Source organism: Pistacia vera, unplaced genomic scaffold, assembly GCF_008641045.1.
Source record: "Pistacia vera cultivar Batoury unplaced genomic scaffold, PisVer_v2 Contig227, whole genome shotgun sequence".
Lineage (NCBI taxonomy): Eukaryota > Viridiplantae > Streptophyta > Magnoliopsida > Sapindales > Anacardiaceae > Pistacia > Pistacia vera.
This window is the reverse complement of record NW_022196032.1, coordinates 1,126,078-1,149,515: the sequence shown is the minus strand read 5'-3', so window position 1 is coordinate 1,149,515 and position 23,438 is coordinate 1,126,078. Positions and strand designations below refer to the sequence as shown.

The 23,438-nt window shown below is 35.7% G+C and overlaps 2 protein-coding genes across 2 annotated transcripts; both read left to right on the top strand.

The window, feature by feature from the left end:
* Positions 1-1,267: 1,267 nt before the first annotated feature.
* On the top strand, positions 1,268-3,818 carry LOC116130998 (G2/mitotic-specific cyclin S13-7-like). Its single transcript, XM_031416665.1, has 8 exons — positions 1,268-1,506; positions 1,749-1,846; positions 1,923-2,177; positions 2,262-2,387; positions 2,462-2,710; positions 2,796-2,957; positions 3,049-3,230; positions 3,311-3,818. Exons 1-8 carry the CDS (start codon positions 1,461-1,463, stop codon positions 3,456-3,458), a joined length of 1,266 nt encoding a protein of 421 aa, XP_031272525.1. The 5' UTR covers positions 1,268-1,460; the 3' UTR covers positions 3,459-3,818.
* Positions 3,819-9,344: 5,526 nt separating this feature from the next.
* On the top strand, positions 9,345-13,333 carry LOC116131002 (zinc finger BED domain-containing protein RICESLEEPER 1-like). Its single transcript, XM_031416668.1, has 3 exons — positions 9,345-9,490; positions 10,930-12,979; positions 13,095-13,333. Exons 2-3 carry the CDS (start codon positions 12,466-12,468, stop codon positions 13,256-13,258), a joined length of 678 nt encoding a protein of 225 aa, XP_031272528.1. The 5' UTR covers positions 9,345-9,490; positions 10,930-12,465; the 3' UTR covers positions 13,259-13,333.
* Positions 13,334-23,438: the final 10,105 nt, after the last annotated feature.

The window sequence follows — 23,438 nt, the reverse complement described above, 5'->3', positions numbered from 1 at the left end:
TAATTAAATATATAAGTATATATCATTTTAATTAATAAATAATAAATTATTATGATATATATCATGACAAATTTAATAGCATAATAGATTTTATAATCAAGTGATATATAACATAACAAATCTAATAACATAATAGTTTCATATTTTTCCAAATATAATCAATAATTAAATATTATGAGATAGCATTTCAATTAATAAATAATAACTATAGTATGATAAATTAATGAACATAACATATTGTATAATCAAGTGATACATAGCATAACAAATTTAATAACATAAATTTATGGGTGTTGATACAAAATATATATATAGACATTTAAAATATTTATGATAATTTATGTAATGATAATATATATATGATAACCTATAATTTTGATAATTTAATAACATATTAAACATATTTAATATATATATGATAATAATTTTGTATATACACAATTACACATTATATATGTATAAAATAAAAACCTAATAACCAATAAACTAACCTGGCCCAACCCAAATTTGGTGTATATTTTTTATTCGAACGAGTTAATTGAACGATTGGTCGAACGATCACGAACAGCTCGTTTTGTTAATTGAACGAACTCAAACGGCCATTTTGTGTTCGTTCGAGTTCAAACACGATTTCGAATACCCTTTGTGCTTATCGAACGATTTTCAAACGAGGTGTTCGTTTGTGTTCGATTCGTTTGCAGTCCTAGGTATGTGTAGTGGGAATGAAAGAGTTACCAATTTATCCACAAGAATTATTTGGTAATAAAGAATTAAATAAATATGAAATTAGATAAAGAACAGAAATAGTTATTTTTGAAATTCCTTACCGTTTATAAAATACTTTTATTTAATGATAGATATATTAATAAATCAATTTAATTTAATTTTCTTTTAGGTACACATTGTCACACCATTATCATGATATCATCAGTCTCCACCATTTGTTTCGATAAGTGTAAGCAATCATTAATATTATGTTTATTAATAAAATCAAAAAAATTTATTAAAATATGCTCTTTGCAAAAGGCCATAAGATCCATGACATTAATTGAGCCAACCCAAACCCGACCCGAGCCTTTCCAAATGGAAAGCCCGTTCCTCAAACGGCTAGAAAATTCCAAACCATAAAGCGAGAAGATAGCCTTTAGATTATCAGAGAATCCAACGGCCAATATTTGACAACAATAATAAGACCGTTGGAGGCTTGGAGCTTGCGCTCCTTCAAAAAGGGGACGAATGAACACAGCCCTTCTCCCCAGAACTCATAACAGAACGCACAAAAACAAGAAAGTGAGAAAGAATTTGCCGAAAAGCAAATAACTTTGAAAGAAATAGAGAGGGTGGCGACCATAAACGCAGAAGGAGAAGGAAAGACGCGTACTAGCCGTCTCCAAAACTTTATTTCTTCTTTGTTCGCAAGCATTGGAGGAGCCTTTGCCCCATTTCAAGAAGAACCAGACATGGACATCGCTTCAAAAGTTATTCTTCCTCAACATCAACTTAAAGGTACCATTTTCTTCACTGAACCTTTAACTAAATTCCGTTCCAGCTTTATCATCTTTTGTGTTTATGGTTTTCGCAACTGGGTTTGCGAAAAAATGTTAATTTGGGATTGTTTATACTGTTCTTTCTTTGGATCTTGCAAAATTTTGGTTGGAATTTTTTTAATTAGTTTTCTGGGTGATTTTTTTGTTCATTCGTTTTGTAACAAAGATTTTTGGAAATTGAATTTCTTGGAAATCATTTAGGGGAAGTGAAGCAGAAGAATGCATTAGGAGATGGAAGGAGCAGGAGGGTTCTTCAAGATATTGGAAATTTAGTAACCGAACGAGCCCCACAAGGAAAGGTAAAAACTCTCTTTTTCGCCCTTAATTTTGTTAATTCATAATTTCATACTCATAATTGCTACTCTTAATGGGCAGAAACAAGTCAGTGAAGTTGTCAATGCTGCACTTGCTGCAAATGGAGTTGCATTAAAGAAAGGCGTTGTAGCCGGAAAAGCGGTGGCGGATCAAAGGAAAGCTATTGACAAGCCAAAACCTGAGACAGTGATAGTGATAAGCTCTGATGAAAGTGATCAGGAGACTAAACATGTTAGTAGAAAGGTATCAAGAGAAGAAGGGTCTTCAAGGAAGGATGGAAAGGCCTTTTCGTCGGTCTTGACAGCTCGAAGCAAGGTGATCTTTTATAGTTACTGTGATTCTATTTGTTCATTTTGCTTTGTGTTCTTGTTCTTTTGCTGAATATGATCTATACTACAGGCTGCCTCTGGACTCACCGATAAGCCGAAGGATTTGATCCCGGACATTGATGCAGCTGATATTGATAATGAATTGGCAGTGGTTGAATATGTTGATGATATTTACAAATACTACAAACTCGCAGAAGTAATGATCACTTAATCTCGATATCTTTCTCGGTATCTGTCGATCAGATATTAATGTGAGCTTTTTTGATGTAGGATGAGGGTCGAGTACACGACTACATGGATGCACAACCAGAAATTAATGAAAAAATGAGATCAATATTGGTGGATTGGTTGACAGAAGTTCATCGAAAATTCCAGCTAATGCCAGAAACCCTCTATCTTACCTTAAACATTGTCGATCGATTCCTTTCGAAAGAGGATGTGCCAAGGAGGGAACTTCAGTTAGTTGGCATCAGCTCAATGCTCATTGCCTGCAAGTATGAAGAGATTTGGGCACCTGAGGTAGTATTGTATCCTTCCTTTATTGGGATTTTTTTACATTTTCTACTTTCAATTTGTCTGACATTCATTTCTGTAAAATTTTCAGGTTAATGACTTTGTTTGCATATCAGACAATGCTTATCTCAGAGAACAGGTTCTTGTCATGGAGAAAGCAATCTTAGGGAAATTGGAATGGCATTTAACTGTTCCTACACCATACGTTTTCCTGGTTCGATATATCAAGGCCTCTGTTCCATCAGATAAGAAGGTAAAATGCAGGACTTGTCATTATTTTGCTCTTCCATGTTTAATCTGATGAAAACCCAGATTAGTTTATTAAACTTTCATCAACAATGCAGATGGAGAACATGGTATTTTTCCTAGCTGAACTTGGTTTGATGCAGTATCCTACCATCATTTTGTATCCTCCATCGTTAATTGCTGCATCAGCTGTTTATGCTGCACGATGCACCCTTGAGAAGAGGCCTTTCTGGAGTGAAAATCTAAAGCACCACACAGGCTATTCTGAGGATCAGATAAGGTTAGCATTTTTCTTGTTATTTTCACGTTGAGCATCACTTTTTCAATATGTTTTTATTGAGTTGAGTTGTTAATCTACAGGGGTTGTGCAAAGGTGTTAATGACATTAAACTCTTTGGCATCAAAAAGTAAATTAAAGGCAGTGTATAGGAAATTCTCAAGTCCAGATCGTTGTGCTGTGGCTCTTCTTGCAGCAGTCAAAAGCCTTGTGTCTGCAGAATCATTGTAAAGAATTGGATCTGACATTTAAGAGATATTTTTGTTTGTCTATATAAAATATCTCATTAGCAGTTTAAATTTACTATGTATGGTGTGATCATTTGCTTCACCCAAGTTAAATAATAATTTTTTAGCGTTTTATTTCATTTTATGTATCACTATTGGTGTGATTATTTGATTCACCACAGTTGGGGCTAATGGTTAGCTTGTCTAAATATTTCGATATTTGCCGCATGCCATGCCATGCCTATTTTTTATTTTGTGTGATGATTTTCCCTCCATTCAAGAAGAGAAGGAAAGCATTATCAGAAAAAGTAAAGAGTTTATGATGTAGTTTGGCTCTTGTTTCCATGAAATTCTCAGTTCAATGAACCATGTAGGCATTCTGTGACTCAACTTTAAAGAAGACCTATAACATTTTTTTACTGTTACAAATTCTGTTTAGAAACTTATAAGCAAGTTTAAATGTCCCAAACATAATACTATTAGTGCTACAACTTAATTGGCAAACCTCGTATGATTGGCACCCATTACAAGCAGGTTTTTAAGACTGAGTTTTACCCATTTGTGATTGTTACACCTCAACTCCACAACCTGGCGGGTTCTGCCTGAAAATGTTGCTATGCCACCACCAGCTTGAGGAGCACTGACATATGAATCAGGTTATTTATTCCCTTGTAAGATTTAAACTACACTTTCTCTCGTTCATTTATGAGCTTTAAATAATCAACTATACTACAAAACTAATAAATTATCAACACTAATTATGCCTATGTAATTATTCCCACATTCTTTAAAACAAAAATTATTGAAATATTTTAATTTATTTACAAGTCAAATTGATGAACTCAATATTGAAAATTTCAGAAAGAAAAGGAAATACTTACTGCTCTGGTGATAGGGAGTGGGGCAACTTCAAAAATGTCAAAAAGTGGATGGCAGTAAAGTCTCAAAGATCAGCTGTTGTAAGTTGTGAATTAGTTTTTATATTTTATAAGGCATTGAATTGAATAGAAATGGGTATCAACTTAAATTTTTTACTTAAAAAAGTAATAAAAAAAATCAACCAATAATCTTGCGCAATTTAATAGTTGGTGAGTGGGCAGTTATATGTAGTTACTTAATATGTCACTTCATAACTTTTTAAATCTTTGGATTATAATTTATACTAGAGTCTCAAATTAAATATACTTTTTAAATCTTTGGATTATAATTTATACTAGAGTCTCAAATTAAATAAATAAATTTAAGTTATTATAACCGGACCCAATAGAAATAAATATTAAATATAAATCAAATCACTACCATTAATCACTGTGGGTCATTCCAATCCCATTGGTTTTTGACAACTCTCACCCAACTTTGAAAAGAAAACTCATAATAGTACATGTACAATAGCGGTGGGTGGTTCCGGATATTTTGTATTTTTTGGGAGAATCGAAACTAGAACCATATAATGTAGGTTCCCAAAAATAGAAACCAGAACCTTAACATGTCGGTTCTAGTTTTTAAATTCAAAGAATCGGAACCTGAAATGCAGAAATACAAGTTCCGGTTTCTTACCTGAGTACCCTATAAAAAATTAATTACCCCCCTCTTAGTTTAAAAATGATGAAAATACCTTAAAAGTTTACAAATATACCCCTAACAAATTAAGAAAACCTACATTTATTAGTTTTCAACTTTTGATTATTCATTCATTTGTGTCTAATGTGATTCATAAATCTTCTAATCTTTAGGCAACACTTGATTTCGATCAATTCATCACAATTCACATAATATTTCTCAATCAAACCAAGGAATAAAACTGTGTGCACTAACCAATGTGTACTAATCTAAGTACTAACATTGGAAATTTGAAATTCCTTCCAAAAAAAAAAAAATTCAGATTTTCAATGTTAGTACTTGAATTAGTACACATTGGTTAGAATACATAGCATTACTCCAAACCAAAACACAAACAGGTTCTAAGTTGGGTACCTGCTTCAGGTTATTTTTCCAAGTTCCGGTTCCGGTTCTGAAACCTATAGGAATCGAAATTGGAATTGAACAGTGTCGGTTCTAATAAAATAGAACCAGAACCTACCCGCACAGCGTCGATTTCGAGTAGGTTCCGGTTCCGATTCTAATTCCGATTCTATCCACTATCCATGTTCACCCCTCATGTACAATGTACTTATGTGAGATATTCTTTTAAACATGTCAAATTAAAATAATATGATAAATGATATAATGATTTTAAACAAATATATTGTCAGATTATAATATTTCAAATTTTGATTTAAATTGAAACATAAATTTACTATCAAAGATATATTGTAATCTAAAATAGATATAAAAATAAAAAGTAAATTGAAGATATAGTTATTTTATAGGGATGATTACTTTAAACCCCCGTCAAACATGAAAAATCCCTTTAGGTACGGGAAATTACGCAAAACTCCCTTTCATCTGCCAGTTTTGCTTGTTAATCTGTTTTATGGAATAGGAATAAAATGATCTTAATATCCAACTGACAAGACCCTATCACCACCCAAACCCGAGCCCAAGCCAGAACATAAAACCTGAACCCGAACCCCAATCCATAAAAATTAAGAATTAAAAAATTAAAGATTATAATCGCTTATTTTCTTATCATTTTATCAATTCGTAAACCATTGGATTATAATGAGTTGACAGCAGAAAATTTGCATATAAATTTAAGTTAATATAACCTAAAACTTATGATTTTGTTTATTCCTCTTTCAAACTTAATAACATTATACCCTTTTAGATATGATAAAGTAATAACAGTATCTTTAAAATTTTGAAAATAAAAATATATTTATATTATTTAATAATATTTATTAATTTATAATATAAATTTTAATAACTTATTAACGATTTATTAACAATAATGTAATTTTTATTATTATATCATAACAATAACTCTTGTTTGTTTGTTTTTTGTTTTTTTAACCACTTTTCTATTAGCCTAGTTAGATTAAAAAATAGAATATGTTTTTGTTTACTTATTTGAATCATTATTCAGATAATTAATTCAAATCAAATATGATTTTTCTATTGAAAATGAAAAGTGGGTGAGACTTGTTTTCTACTATCCTATCATAACATTTTCCCAACTCTATTCAACTAAAAACAATTACATTTCAAAATAAAAAGTTTATAAATTAACAAAAACACTCCTACCCACCCAAGCCACTGCCAGCCACCATTAACCACTGCCGACGTCGGAACGATGTACGGCCGGTTGGATTTGGCCGATCGTGTGCTGATCTTGCCTTTTCCTGCCAGATTGCTGTTGACGACGGCCAGATTTTTGTTGTCGTTGGTGGCTTCATTATTTGGGGGTGTTTTTGTTAACTTTTAAAGTTTTATTATGGTTTTTTTTTTTAATTTTCAAATATTATACCAAACACATTGTTAGAATCATATTATATTCTATTTAATCATCTCCTATCATATTCAAATAATTTTTCAGAATAATAATTTTTCAAATAACCTACCAAACAGGCAGTAATTTTTGTTATTTCATCAACTTAAAAAAAAAAAAGAAAAAAAAATTCTTATATCATCCTCCACGGGTCAAAGTTTTAAGTCAGTCCCCTGTTTATGTTATATCGAAACTAGAACCCTAATTTTCTCGATCTCAATCACCTTTGTAGGGGGAGAATAGTGTAGAAGAGGTAACACCATAAAACTTGGCACCCATGCATGATTTTAGTTCAATTCCTAGTAAGGGGGAGAGTGAAAATAAGGTAGATGAAGGTGAGAAGCAATAAGAGAAAAATGATGGTTGATCTTAATAAAATTGGGAGATTAGATTGGCCTAATTTAAAGAGGTACTCATATAAAGGCAATGCAACATACAAAGTCATTGAGTGTGTTCTACCTAGTGAAGCAGTCTTGATTGAACATAATAGTAAGTCTCCTTCAAACTCTATTTCTAGTTCTACTTCTAGTTTTGCTCTTCTTAAAAATGATATTGATATTCCCACTGCTGTTATAAAAGATGTTAGAACTTGTACCAAACATTCCATCTCTAACTTTGTTTCATATATATGAATTATAGTCTCCTTCCTATAGAGCCTTTTTATCTCACGTGTCTTCTGTTTCTATTCCATAGGGTTGGCAAGAAGCTATTAATGATCCAAAGTGGAAAGAAGCCATGGTTGAAGAGGTGAGGGCCTTGACAAAAAATGAAACATGGGAGCTTGCTACTCTTCCATTGGGAAAGAAACTAGTAGGGTGCAGATGGGTGTTTACTGTAAAGCACTAAGCAAATGGACCTGTTGAAAGATATAAAGGTTGATTGATGGCAAAAGGGTTCACTCAAACCTATGGTGTGGATTACCAAGAGACATTTGCTCACGTTGCAAAGATAAACTCCATTAGAATTCTCCTGTCATGTGCAACTAATCTTGGTTAGGATCTACAATAGTTTGATGTCAAGAATGCATTCTTGTATGGAGATCTGGAATAGGAAGTTTATATGGAAACTCCTCCAGGTTTTGCTAATGAGAAAACTCAAGGAAAAGTTTGCCTTTTGAAGAAGGCATTATATGGCTTGAAGTAGTCACCTAGAGCATGGTTTGACAGGTTCAATAAGGCCATGATTTCTTTTGGTTATCAACAAAGTAATGCTGACCATGTTTATTTATCAAGCACTATAATGGTAAGCTCACAATACTCATTGTTTATGTTGATGATATAGTAATGACACAGGATAACTTAGATGAAATGGCAAAGGTGAAAAGATATCTAGCTCAGGAATTTGAAATCAAAGATCTTGGTAAGCTACAATATTTTCTTGGGATTGAAGTTGCCAGATTTGATAAGGGGATGGTTATCTCTCAGCAAAAATATGTCTTAGATCTCCTTAAGGATACAGGTTTGTTGGGTTGTAAACTAGCGGATTCTCTGATTGAGGCCAATCACATATTACAAAATGGCATTGGGAAATCGATTGACGTGGGTCGCTATCAAAGATTGGTTGAAAGGTTGATTTATCTTTCTCACACTACACTAGATATAGCCTATGTTGTAAGTGTGGTTAGTCAATTTATTCATGAACATCAGGATTCACATTTAGATGATGTATTTTATATTTTGAGATACCTGAAGTGTGCTCCAGGTAAAGGACTAGTGTTTTCTAAACATGGTTACCTAAAAATAAAGTGCTATATAGAGGTAGATTGGGCTGGATCGCCTGATGATAGGAGATCTACATCGGGTTTTGCACATTTATTGGTGGAAATCTAAGTCACTTGGAGAATAAAAAAAACATAGTGTAATAGCAAGATCAAGTGCAGATGTTGAATGCGAAGCCATGGCTCAAAGTGTTTGTGAACTTTTGTGGATTCAAAGACTATTGCAAGATTTACAATTATCAAATGAGAAAAAAATGTTCTTATATTGTGATAATAAGGTGGCCATTAAGTATTGCTCACAATCTAGTTCAACATGATTGAACAAAACATATTGAAATTGATCCACATTTCATTAAGGAGAAACTTCATTGTGGGATTTTGGATCTCTCTCATGTGATATCTGAAAATCAGTTGCCTGATATTTTCACTAAGGGTATCAGTAGCAAATCTTTCCATGGTTTAGTTTGCAATAGGGGTGGGCAAAATTTTAGGGCAGAACCGGAACTGACAGGTATCCGGGTTTTGTTTTCAATTCCTACCCGGATCGACCGAATAGGGTCGATTTCGATTCCAAAAAGTTGGAACCGACACTGTGTGGTTCCGGTTTCTAATCAAAGGAACCGGAAGTGGGAACTGGGACTAAATTGAGATAATATAAAATTATGGGGGTTTTTTGATATTTTGTATGTCCTATAAATATATAATAAAAATTGGGATTTGGGGGGAAAAAAATTCGACAATCTCCATTCTCCAGTGCACCTGTCAATCTCTCATCTCTCTTAGTTCAAATCGTCAAACTTGAATCTCCGGGGTTGCCAATTCGAATCTTCAAACGCCATCTCACTATCTCAATTCTCACGTTTGCAAGATTGTTTTCATTATCTCCAATTAGGTATTTTCAAAATCCCCAATTTTTGTTCTTTGGGGTTTTCAATTTGAACTTGAATTTCTATCTGCATCTTTACTTCCAGAAACAGGTCCTCCCTTGTTTGATTTTGAGGTACTGCATATGTTTTCAATCATCCCAAGTAATATTTGTTTTAGTTCTAATTATCGTAATCATCATGAATTTTTATCTGCATATTTGCATATTATAGTTTGTCTTTAGTCTTTTTGATTTCCAAATCATGACAATTTTTTTTATTTTTTATTTTTTAAAGTTTGATTTGCTATCTCATGAACTGGTATATCCATTTTGAAGTAAAGTTAAAAGAGTGAGTAGGCAATAGGCATTGAAGGACGAACTCTGATCTTCGTTGAAATATTCAAAGAATGGAAAGATTGTGGTGTTATGATGTGGTCAATATTTGTATATGTGGTGGATAGCATAGGTTTTTGTAGGAATTTAGAAACAGAGCTGGTGCACATGGAGTGTGCACTTTTGAGGCCTCCTCGGTTTTGGAGCACTTTTGAGGGAAAAAAGCACTTTTGGTGTAAGAGTTTGTTTTTGCACTGCATAAGTTTGGGTCATATTGTTGTTATAATGCTGTATCAATGAGTTTTACATTGGAATTCTTATTTCTTTCATCATAATTTTGGTTCTAAATTGAAAGATGCCTTCATTGACATGGTAATTTGTATCATTATTTTTTTTAGCAAGAGAAGCCTTCAATTTTGCATTGAATATGTGAGATTGAACATCATTTTGATTCGTGTTATTAATAATATGATGCAGGTGCTTGCTCTGTTTTAACTACTTAAGGAAGTTGTTGTTTCATTTTCCCTATGTTTCTTGATTATTAGATAATAATCATTTTGACACATCCTTGTTGTGCTTTCAAAGACACTCAAGTCTTTTAATCTAAATCTTCAAATTCCTCTTCTTTATCCTTTTAAGGTGGAGTTTTATGAGTTACAAATACATTCTAATACAAATGCTTCCGAGGATATTCCTTTTGTTGAGTTATGTTTCTAAATGTTCCTTTAAATTCTCCAAATCAAATATGGCATGTGTCTAGTACACTGATAAAACTTTGTGCTTACATAATTCTTTAAATTAAATCTCACTTCTCGCATGTATTGCTTCGTAAATCAATTTTTAAAACTTGCTTTAAGCAAAAAGATCTCTGCTTTGTGAGAGCAATGACAAATATTACAACAATTTTTTATTAATGTACCCTGGATGAAGCTTGAGTTTATTTTCTTAATTTATCATTTTGTTTTATATGAAATCTTGTTTTGTTTTCATTAGATCATTGGTGTTTGTTTAGCCATTCAAATTTGTTCTAGTATCAAATTTGTTTCATGAAAGCCTTTATATATTACTTCACAGTTTATAGGAAATGAGAAATACATATTTTCATTTTATGTTGATTGCTTAAATGTTTGCAGGAACAATGTCATCAATTAGAGAAAACATTGACATTGACATTGAGGATACACCTAATATGGGAGAGTCGATATCAAATGGAAATATGCATGGGCGGGCTAAGCAATCCAGAGTGTGGGAACATTTTGAGAAGATTTATAATGAAAGAACCAACAAAGTAGAATAGACAGAGTGTTTCTATTGTGAGAAGTTGTTAGCGTACAATGTGAGTAATAAAACTTCCTTTATGTGCAAGCATTTATCAAGTTGTAAGAAATACCCCCTCAATGTAGATAAAAGCCAGACAGTTCTCTCATCTTTTAGGAGCACAAACAAAGAAGATAACAAGGAATATAGTACGGTTACTACTTGGAGATTTAGTCAAGAGGTCTTTAGGCAATTGCTTGCTGAGATGATAATTGTTGATGAAGAACCATTTACAAAGGTGGAGCGGCCAGGTTTTAGGAAATATGAAAGTTCATTGCAATCTTTATGGAAGCATATTTCTCGTTATACAGTGGCTACAGATTCTTTGAAGATTTACAATTGTCAAAAGATTTCATTGAAAAAATAGTTGAGATCTCTGAAGTCTAGGATTGCTCTAATGACTGATATATGGACTTCCATTCAGAACTGTAGCTATCTATGCCTCATTGTTTACTTTATTGATGAGAATTGGGAGTTACATAAGAAGATTCTGAGTTTTGTGACCATTAGTAGTCATAGGGATAGGGTAATAGAGAAATGCATTCTTGAATGAGGTATTGAAGATCATGTATCAATTTTAACGGTGGATAATGCTAGTGCTAATGATGTGGCAATCAATTACTTGAAGGATAGATTGGTGTAGATGAGAATGCCTTAACTATGGATGGTCAGTATTTTCATATGAGATGCATTATTCATATTATGAATTTGATTGTGAGGGATGGTTTTAGTGAGGTAAATGATAGTATTAGCCATATCTGTAGTTCGGTTAAGTATGTGAGGAGTTCTTCTGGTAGAGCCTTAGAATTCGAAAGATGTGTGAAAGAGGAAAGAATAACTTATAAAGGTGGTGTGTGTCTAGATGTGGCCACTAGATGGAACTCCACTTATCTCATGTTAGATAACGCAATAAAATTGAGGAAAGCTTTCCAAAGGTTGGAAGATGAGGACCCCAACTTTGCTATTGATTTGTCACATGAAACTCTTTTAGCTGATGATTGGGAAAAAGCAATTGTGTTTGCCAAATTATTGGAAACGTTCTACGAAGCTACTAAAAGGATGTCAAGGACGAAATATGTGACTTCTAACAATTATTTTGATGAGATAGTTTCCATTATCTTTACTTTGAATGATTGGGAGAACAATTTTAATCCTTGTCTTTCAGAGAATGTCTAAGAAAATGAGAGAGAAGTTTGACAAGTATTATGGGAGTCTTGACAAAGCCAATGTGATGGTGTTGATTGCAACGGTATTAGATCCTCGGTATAAAATGATATATGTGAGCTAGTGCTATAAAAAGATTTATGTCAATGACTTGGCAAAAGCTAAAATGATGATGAAAATCTTGAGAGATGTATTATAACGACTATTTGGATTTTATGACCGACTTGCCTCAACTAGAACAAGATCAAGCTTCCAGTTCCTTTCCACCAATGGGAACTAATCAATCTTTAGATTGTGTTGTTGCTTCTAATGCTATTGTTAAGTATCACCCCATCAAGGACGCATTTTTGAAGGAGATGGACGTAGGGGTACTTGATGTTAACAAACTAGAGTTAGAGCAATACCTTGAGGAGAAACGTGAAACCTTGAAGTGTGAGTTGAGTATCTTTAATTGGTGGAAAGCAAATAAAGGGAAGTATAAGGTTCTCTTGCATATGGCAAGAGATGTCTTTGCAATTCCTATGTCTACAGTTGCTTCCGAGTCAGCTTTTAGTACATTGGGTCGTGTACTTGATCAATTTCAAAGTTCTTTATCTTCGGGTGTTGTACAAGCGTTAATTTGTACACAAGATTGGTTAAGATATGCACCCACACTTACTCCTTCTGAAATTTACTTGGTGGATACAGAGACTTATGTTTTAGGTACCTTATTAATATCAATGTCTTATATTTTCATTTAGTTAATGTAGTTCAATTTTTTAACATACTAAATTACTAATTGATTAATTGACTTCCTTTTTTCTTTTTTTTTTTGTAGCACTGAAAGCAATTGATGAGAAGCTATTACCATTGCAAATTTTGGGGATGAAACTTTATATGTTATCTTGTTGTTGTATTGTGTTATTTAAAATGTTATGTAATTTTAATTTTGGGAGGATGAAACTTGATATGTTATTATGTTGTTGTACTTGTGCTATTTAAAGTTTTAAAGTGTTATGTAATTTTAATTTTGGGAGGTTGAAATGGATATTGGAATAGTTGTAATTTTTGTAAAGTTTGTAGTGTATTTGTCATTTTAGAAAAACAGTTGGGGTGTAATTGTAATTTATAAGGGTTTGTTTATCATTTTTAAAAAATAGTAGGGTAATAGATATTTTTTAAGATACTTGGAATTGGAACCAGAACAGTACAGTTTCGGTTCCAAATCAAAGGAACCGACCGATTCAATTCTGGTTCCTTCAAAAAGGGGTGAGTACCCAAAACCGCCCACCCCTACTTTGCAAGATGGGTATGTGAGATATATATATGCATCATCTCGAGGGGGAGTGCTGACAATATTTATAGATAGTTGGAGGTTAAGATATATTTAAAGATATGCATAGTATCAAAGATAAAACGTAATGCCTAGTTCTTGCAATTTACCAAAGAACTTGAAGATTTAAACATCAAACTGATGCATTAGTCATAGTTTTAAGCTGAGTTGCTGAATCATTGTTTATTGGCTCCATTGATACTTTGTTTTAAATATATTTGAGAAGGAGAAGTATGCCAAACTGAAGGTTGCCAGGCTCGAATTCATCACTATTGCCTAAAAAAGAATTTTCTCAAAAAAGGGTACAAGTCTTGACACATTCCTTTGTGTGTCTTGTGTATTGTATGAATAGATTTCTTGAAGATGATTCTGCTAACTTAATTTGTTTCAGGGAAAAGTAGTTTGTCCAAGTTGTGGCATGCAGTGGCAGTTTGAAACACCTAAAGAAGAACCCTTATAGGGGGAGTTGAATGGGTTAAGTTAGAGTGAGCAACCTATAAGTGCAACATCTACGAGAGAGAGGCTTAGAAGTGTAGATGTTGGTGGTAGTAGTTCTTCTCAAGCTCTCATACGTAGCTCTGATACAAGAAGAGTGACTCAAAGTTCTTGTTAAATGTAAATGCTCTTATTACTGAGTATAAGATGAAAATTGCTTCACAATTCTTAGTTCTGGGTATCCCGTTGTGGTAAGGATAGCAAAAAATGGCGTGTATATTTTAAATGGTCGAATGAACTTAAAGCTAATACAATACAGGTTATATATTGGACTATTGATTAGCTTTAGCAAGCAGACTTGCTTCCATAGATGCAAGAACCTGATTACTTCATGTTGATGTGTGATTTTGACACCAACGACCCACACGTGCAAAGTGTTAATCTGTTCTTAGAAATTACACGTGATATTATTGATTCAAGAGTTAATCAGTATAATCGAATACAAAGACTGAATAATAAATGAGAGAGATGATTTTTAAAGTTGTTCAAATGCTTAAAGCGATTTCTATGTCCACTGTTTCTTTTATATATGAGAGTTTACAAGGGGTCATGTATAGCGAACAGTGAGCAGATGTACAATAATTGAGTATTAAGAGAGAATATCAAGCCAATCTCTTTCTTGTAGGTTATCTTTGCTTTGAAAATAAAGATCACAATAAGAATCAAAATAAGGGTTCATGATCCCAAAACTAAGAGGGGGAGTGGCTGAATTCAAGGTAATGATTACAAATCTACAAGTGGGTAGGTGTCGTGCAAGTCCTTCCTTGCCTCCCATTGGCTGATAACTTAGGAAATATCCTCAAATTATCTGGGGCTTGGACAAGTATGCGGTCCTTAGTCAGTCATAGACAAAACTTGAATTTGCCAAGTTGATGACAGCCGTATTCTTTCTATCTTGGGGTGAAATGGCAACCCTTGGACGGCGCAAAGCCTTTTTGTACTTTGATTGGTGTTTGATGACGTAAGCTTATGTCAGCCCTGGTTTTTTAAGCATAACAGAAGCTCCCCAGTTCTTATGGTTCAAGAATTTAATCTTGAGAACTTCATGATTATGTCACAATCTGACTTGTCTCGAGGAATGTTTGCTTGAGCTAACAGTAGAAGAATAACCATACTGTTACAAACGACATGAGGCTGATGGCTGGATCTGACCAACGAACTGAGTGTAGATTGTGACACGAATTTTGAGAATTACACAAGCGACCTGATGTGATCGTCCACAAAGGTCTATCGACCTGAGCCAGATCCTATTCAATGCTATGAAAATGTGTTTCGACTTCTATTTGTGATTCATGACCTGAAAACACTTAGAACCTTTTGCTGTCGAAAGCTAAGAATCATCTCGTTCGATGTTTGAGTATGACATGTGGAAAAAATTCCTTATTCGAATGACCTCCTTAGATGTTATCCGTTGCGCTTGATAACTGTCTTAGTCAATAGAATAAGCTTTATCTGACAGAAGTGTCTCTGTGCAATAAGTGTTAGTCATGAGCATTAAATGCAAGTCATGCTGAAACAACATTTTCTTTTGAAGCATTAAATGTGGATGAGGGTGCATTTAATGTGAAGGAGATAATCATGCCCGTGCTTGACAATTTCAATGAAGAGAAGTGTCGGTTGATTTTCACGAAGCGTGAAGGTCACTCTTCACGTGGATTGGTGACATGTGGTCACAATCAACGGCTGGAAGCGCGTTCTCCCCTAATCGTCGCTTATAAAAGAAACCAAACGTCATCTTCCACCTTATAAAACCTAAAGCCCATTCTAAGTTTTTCACAAAATTCAAGATTTTAGAGAGAAAACAACGTTTTTGCACTCAAAAAATTAGTTCATCCTCTTCCCAGTTAATGTGCACTCAAAGCTACGACAGAGCATCATTCCCAGCAATCAAGAGGTAAAGAAATTTCTTCCCCTTTTCTCTTTTTCATTTTTGTCAAAAAGCTTAGTTTTTACAGTAATGGCGGGTATGGACGTCTAATAGACTTAGATGATAAACATTATTGGGTAGTGTTTGAAAGAAACACTTTTAAGAGTTGAAACTTAGGACATAGATCTTTAGAAAATCATCTTTAAGATTTTTTAGGATTTTTAGCGGCTATGGAAGAGAAACCAGGGTTCTTTTACTCTTCTGAGTCGTTATATGAGGTTGATTATGCAAAATTTGAGTCACCCCTATATGTTGCATCTTTATAGACTAAGGGCAATGGACATCCCTAAGGCGAGAATAGCTGGAGAGGGAAGCTTGCAACCACTGGGCACCTCGGCGGGTCCCGAAAAGGTAGTACGATCAATCGTCACAAAGGATGAAATTCAGAAAGCAATAGACTAGTACGCGATCAACGTAGATGTGTATCGATATAGATCGCATATTGCTCAAGATCCTCTTGAAGGAATGGCCGTGATCTTGGACGCGATTTTCAAATGTGGAGTGAGGGTACCCCTTCACCCCTACATTAGGTTGATTCTCGACCACTTCCAGGTCGTGCCATTTCAATTGACGCCAAATGCATATATGATAGCAGTTGCTATGTATATTGCATTTGACGAACACAACCTCGACGAGCCAACAACAAAGGAGCTCGGTTGCGCCTATTACTTAGAGAACAGTAAAGACAAGAATTCGTACTACCTCTCCAAGCGATCAATGATCGAGGGAGGGATATTTGGTTACCCCAACAACGTGAGGGCTTATGAAACCAAGTATTTTTTCTTCAAGTACAATGAAATCTATAAATTTAAGGAACTTAGTAGGTTTTCCTTTTAATTTCTAGATCGCTCGTTTTTTAACTTTAACTTTTCCTTAATACATTAGGCTAACGAACCTTTTGCTTTCTTGCAAGAAATAAAACGACTAGATTGTCGGTGCTAGCTGATCGCAGATGCATCGAAGCATTTGGTCGATTGCCCAACTAGAGTTGCAACGTAGAGCTGGTCGTGACTACTGCCAACCTTAAAAAATACGAGTTCTTTAATCCCGACGCATATTTAGATAGTTCAGCTTTTAAGCATTTCTTGCACACAAAAATTTAAGTCTTTTTAACAAAAAAAGATCTTTTTTGCTGACATGTCCATTATGCCATGCATCAACTATGCCACTGAAGGTTACAAAGATGACGAAGAAGTCTAAGGGGTTTGCATTCCCAAGAATCAACCCAACTGGACTAGTTGGAGCGACCTCCAGCGATATCCCTGTAACGGGGATACAAATTGGCACGGAAAGACAACCACCTGTTAAGCGACATGGAGAAACTCTCCAACCCGCCGCTGCTCATCCATTGGGAAGAAGACCATGGCCTTGAAGACAAAGAAGAGAAAGACAATACCCATCGAAGAAGAAACTGAGTCTAAATCAGAAGGCTTCAGGATATTGCCAGACAGGCTACAACCCTATCAACTCTTTTCTGTGAGGCTGACCTCAAAGAACACTCCCAGGACCTCGACTGCCCTTGGGAGCTCGCAAGGGAAAGAGAGAGCAACCATGGCTGCTCAGGGGGAAGCAGGCGAGGAACAAGTCGACGAGGTCCCTGTTGCAACGAGGCTTAACTCATCCGTGTTGGATCTTTTAGGGCAACTACCAAACCATTTATGGCCGGTGGTTTACACCCTTTTGGAATGCCAACTTGCTACAACCTTTGATAGGTACATGGCTTCTCGATCTACCGACCTGGTGGCCATTATACTTTAGATGCAAAGTCAAGTAAGATGACTTGTTCCCTTCGAGAACTCTTTCATATAAGTCGATCCTTTAGCTTTTTAAGAAAAAAACTAACTCTTTGTTCCCTTCCATGTAGTCTTTGCTCGCTCTGATTGTGGCCTACAACAAGATGACGATAAACTCTTTTGGCAAGCTCCACAAGATGAAGGAGGAGATAGCTAAGCTGAAGCAAGATCTTGTGGCTTCAGATGAAAAGGCAAAGGTTGCCCACATTCAGGAAAATGTGTATCTGACTGAAAGTAATTATGCTCTGCGAGTAGCAGACTTCTAGAAGACTGAGCTCTAGAAGAAGGATGACGACAATAAGGGGCTCCAACTAACAATAGTGAGGCTCACTAAGGAGTTAGGCCAAAGAAAAAATGAGCTGCAAGAGAGCTTGGAGCGTGAAAAAGCAGCAGAAAAGACCCAAGTTGAGTTATGGGAGACTCAGAGAAAGAGAAAAGGGCTAGGCAGAAAAATCTTGAACTAGCTCACGGGCAAATCATTTCGCTGATCGAGCAGATGAAGCAACAAAACCTCGAGCTTGAGAGGAAAGGTGCTCACTAGGTGCTGTAAGCTATTTACAACTTGCGGCCGAACAATCCTAACATGGATATCTCCGACCTCCCCGAGGAGTATCAAGTTGCTCTTGCTTCTATGTTATCTACAGAATAGCAAGAAGAACAAGAGCCCACCCTAGAGGACAATCAGTAAGAAACAGAAATCCTTGAAACACAACCAAACAACCCAGAGGTCGATGATCAGGCGAATGACCTAAAGGTCATGGTGACTAAAGTCAGAGATCCTAGTAATCAAGACCAATAATCGTTCTCTCCTCTGCTCGAATGGAGTCTTTTGTACCATCTTTTTGATGTAACTCTAGGTCGTCCTTTGTAAATATTTTTGAAATATTTATAGAACTTTTCACCACTTGTTATAGCACTTTTATAGCTTAAGTACTTCATAAAAAAAATATAACATACTTGATCATAAAACTTGTAAAACGTTGTAAACAACAAGATTATTTAAAACTTCAGATTACGACATAAGTGATTATTTGAAAAGAATTGGGATAATCTTATTCACAACATTTACAACAATGAAAAATTTATAAGTTAAAAAAAAAAAACTGATTAAGCTATAAATAATTTCAGAATTACTAATAATAAGGGCAAAGACGTTTAGCATTCCAAGCTCGTGGTACTTCAGAACCATTAAGTTTTTTGAGGTGATACGTTCCAGGTCGTACCACCTTTGCGACGCGATATGGGTCTTCCCAATTAGATCCTAATACCCCTGCACTTGGTTCTCTTGTACCGAGAATGACTTTTTTTAACACCAGATTACAACCCGGAAGTCTCTTCTCCTTACTTTAGAGTCAAAGAATCGTTTTACCCGTTGTTGGTAGGAAGATATCCTTAACTGAGCAGTGTCACGGTGTTCTTCAACTAAGTCCAAACTTACACACAAGAGTGCTTCATTGTCTGTTTCATTGTAAAATTCTCTCCGAAGTGAACCACTCCTACTTCCACTAGAGTCATTGCCTCGTAGCCATATGCTAGTGAAAAATGGTGTTTTTGAAGTAGAGGTTCTCAAAGTCGTTCTATATGCCCATAGAATTTCTGGGAGACCATCAGACCAATTGTCTTTGACTGCGCCAAGCTTGGCCTTCAATGTGTGCTTGATAGTCTTGTTGACAGCTTCAACTTGACCATTAGCTTGCGGTCTTGCTCTTAAGTCAAATTCTTATGAATCCCCAGCTCTTCGCAAAACTGCTTGAATTCCTCATTATCGAATTGTTTCCCATTATTCGAGATGAGTGTATGAGGAATCTCATAGCGACACACTATATTCTTGAAGACGAAGTCTTAGAGCTTATTCGTAGTGATAGCGGCCAAAGGCTCTGCTTTGACCCACTTAGTGAAATAATCCACTGCGACAATTGTATATTTGACGCCACCTGTTAAGTGCTGGAAATGTGGATTTATTTTGTGATTTGGGGGTGAAATTGTAAGAAATTCAAGTTTAATGCATTATTTAGGATGAGTTTCCTTACTTGTTTTGTTATCTCCCAAAATCACGGGTGTTATGTGTGTTTTCAGGTATTAAAGTGCAAAAGAATGGATTATTTATGCTTATGCTGGTGTTCAGACATCCTTAACCCATTCGAGTGCTGATAAATTAGGGCAAAAAGTAAAAAGAGTGAAATTCCACATCTGAGCCGTAACTTAATTTTCTAAGCTGTGGTGTGAAGACGACGAAATTGAAATTGAGCCCTAACTTAATTTTCTGAGCCATGGCATGAAGATGATGAAACTAAAATTGAGCCGTAGCCTACTTTTCTACGCTGCGGCACAAAGTCGACGAACTAAGCCACAACGCAAATAAACTGAGTCGCGGCATAAACGCACTAGGGCACAATTCAACTAAGCTGCAATGTAATTAAAGTGCGGCGCAAATCGTGCAGAATGTCAAAATATCCCATTTCTAACCCTGATTTCGGCGACCAGTATTTACAAGTTTGCCATTTTTTCTAAAAATTATATAAAGGCAGTTTTAGTCCATTTTTAGGGAGTTTGGAGGTTTGATATACACATTTTAGGGAGAGAATACATTTGGGGCTTCTTGGAAAGTTGGAGCTTGGAAGGGAAAGAAGGTTCTCTTCCTCTCCTTCTGCTTTGTTCTTCATGATTATGGTTCCAGGTGTTGTTGTTTCTTTTCCTATATGTTGTATTTTGTTTTCTTGATGTAATCTAATTGAAGGCTTGTGTTTTATTGTTAATCTATTTGTTTGATCCATTCTATTATGTTCTAGATTCATTCATTGCGTTTAATTCAATTTTAGTTGATGTTAGGGCCTCATTAACCTTGATGTTAGTTGATTGATTGTATGAGACAAGATTGGGTATGGAATGATTGATTTGTAGCCCTGCCCAGGTATAGATTGGTTATTGTCTTTAAGATCATCTTGCGCTTAATGGGTTTTTGTTACTAGACTAGGCTATACGCCACTAGCTAGTTTTGTTAATGGAAACACTAGGTTATTCTGAATGGCCGTGATAATACCTTAGAAACAAGAGACGTCGTGCCTATCTTGATTAGCTCTGTGAATGAATGATTTGCGTCTATGCGAATTGGTTCCTTTGTTGTTTAGACTAGACTACATGCCACTAGCTAGTTTGAATGATGAAAGTATTAGGTTGAACCCGATGATATATGAACCCTAGAATGGAGTGGGGAGAATGATAGTTTGATGATGAACACGTAGACTGATAATGATGATGGAGTTAGAGCCCTTGGATTCTTTGTAGATAGTTAGATTTAGATTTATTTTAATGTCGTTTATATATTTTCTTTATTTCAATTCTTGTCATTTTCATTCATCAAGGCATGGTTACTAGGATCGCGAGAGCAACTCCAGTCCTGTGGGATCGACCCCTTACTCATGCACTATGCTGCGATTGCGACTCTTGCACTTGCAAAGGATTAAACTTTGTATGTCTGTCACCACCTTTACCTGTTGGCATGGATATGATGAGATCAATTCCCCACATAGAGAATGACCAAGGACTGGTCATCATCGTTAACTAGTGGGAAGGAGCTCACAAGCTGTTCGCGAATCTTTGGCACTTATCACACTTCTTCACAAAGTTGAAGGCATCTTCATGAAGTAGGGACCAATAATATCCCTGACGGATAATTTTATTAGCGAGAGATCGTGCAGTAGTGTGATTACCACATATCCCTTCATATATCCTCTCATGATATAGTTTGCATTATCATCTGTTACACATCGGAGAATGGGAGTGTTAAACCCTCGTTTATACAACTGATCCCCGATGAAAGTGTAATGAGCAGCTCTAGTTCGCAGGAGCCTTGCCTCAGTCTTGCTGTTAGGAAGAACCTTATCTCTCGGATACTGAATAATCGAAGTCATCTAGGAAATGGATTCAGTTGCAATTATGACCTGATCAGGTGAGTTGATACTGGGAACTTTGATGTCAGACGAATCGGAGTCCAGTAAAGAGGCTATCTTAGCCAAAGCATCCGCGATAGAATTACTATCTCTCGGGATCTGCTTGATCATATAATGCTTGAAAGGCTCGAGTGCGGCCTTGGCTTTCTTCAAGTAACTGATCATATTCTTTTCTTTGGCTTGATATTCTCCCAAAACCTTTGACAACTAGTTGGGAGTCGCTATTGATGTTGATCATATTTGACCCTATTTGTCTTGCTAGTCGTAGACCAGCAAATAGCGTCTCATATTTGGCCTCATTATTCGTAGCTTTGAATCCAAACCTAAGGGCTTTATAAATGCGAGTCCCCTCAGAGCTAATGAGCAAAAGACCAGCTTCGGCTCTTCTCCTATTCGAAGACCTATCAACATAGAGACTCCAGGTTGACAAGTTCTGAACAGTTTCTTAGATAGATTCACTAACTGGCTATTCGGATTCCCGATCTGGTTGATGAGAGGATTCCAAAATAAAGTCAGCAACAGCTTGCCCTTTAATTTCTGCTTTTGGTTTGTAATGCAGATCGAACTGGCTTAGTTCCATAGCCTACTTGAGCAACTTACTCGAAGCCTCTAGCTTTTGAAGGACCTGTCTGAGAGGGTAATTGGTTAATACATGAATGATCTGGGCGTAAAAGTAAGGTCGTAGCTTTATGGAAGCGATCAGTAAGACATAAACTAATCGTTCCATCTCTAGATATAGTGTTTCGGCGTCCAGTAGTCGTTTGCTCATGTAATACACTGACCACTAAATTCTACCATCTTCCTGAATGAGAGCTGCGCTCACCGCATATTGAGAGATGGACAAGTAGAGAAATAAGATTTCGTTGGCAAAAGACTTGGACAGAAGAGGTGGTTTTCTGAGATGCTCTTTTATACTCTAAAAGGCTCGCTCACACTTTGGAGTCCATTTAAATCTCTTGTTAGCCTTGAGTATATTAAAGAATGGCAAACAACGATTTGTTTCTCTCGATATGAAGTGACTGGGAGCCACTATTCTCCCATTCAAGCTCTGAACTTGCTTCTATTGGTAGGACTTTTCATATCTAAGAGAACTTTGATCTCTCAGGGTTGACTTTAATTCCCCGATGGTTAACCATCTACCTCAGGAATTTCCTTGAGGATACTCCGAATGAACACTTAAGGGGATTAAGTTTCATTTTATATCTCCAGAGTATATCAAGCATTCCTGCGAGGTTTGCTATGTGTTCTGAAGCAACATGTGATTTGACCAACATGTCATTAACATAAACCTCCATTGATTTTCCGATTTGCTTGGAAAACATATGGTTAACCAAACTCTGGTAGGTTACCCAGCGTTTTTTAAACCGAAGGGCATAACTTTATAGCAGTACAATCCTCGATCTGTGATAAACAATGTATGCTCCTCGTCAAACGTGTACATCGAGATCTGATTATATCCTGAGTAGGCATCCATGAAGCTTAACAGCTCATGCCCGAAAGCGACATTAATGAGCTGATCAATTTTGGGCAAAAGGAAACTGTCATTCAGACAAGCTTTGTTGAGATCCATGAAATCAACATAGGTTCACCAACTGCCGTTGGGTTTCTTCACCAAAACAAGATAGGCGACCCAACTCGAGTAATGAGCCTCCCAAATGAACCCGATTGAGAGGAGCTTATCCAT

What these genes read in the sequence shown, in the direction of transcription:
- LOC116130998 (XM_031416665.1), top strand. Translation starts at nt 1,461, where the DNA reads ATGGACATCGCTTCAAAAGTTATTCTTCCTCAACATCAACTTAAAG. An exon ending in AATACTACAAACTCGCAGAA is followed by an intron (nt 2,388 to 2,461) that starts GTAATGATCACT and finishes TTTTTGATGTAG; the next exon opens with GATGAGGGTCGAGTACACGA. An exon ending in AAGAGATTTGGGCACCTGAG is followed by an intron (nt 2,711 to 2,795) that starts GTAGTATTGTAT and finishes TAAAATTTTCAG; the next exon opens with GTTAATGACTTTGTTTGCAT.
- LOC116131002 (XM_031416668.1), top strand. Translation starts at nt 12,466, where the DNA reads ATGTATTATAACGACTATTTGGATTTTATGACCGACTTGCCTCAACTA. An exon ending in TACAGAGACTTATGTTTTAG is followed by an intron (nt 12,980 to 13,094) that starts GTACCTTATTAA and finishes TTTTTTTTGTAG; the next exon opens with CACTGAAAGCAATTGATGAG.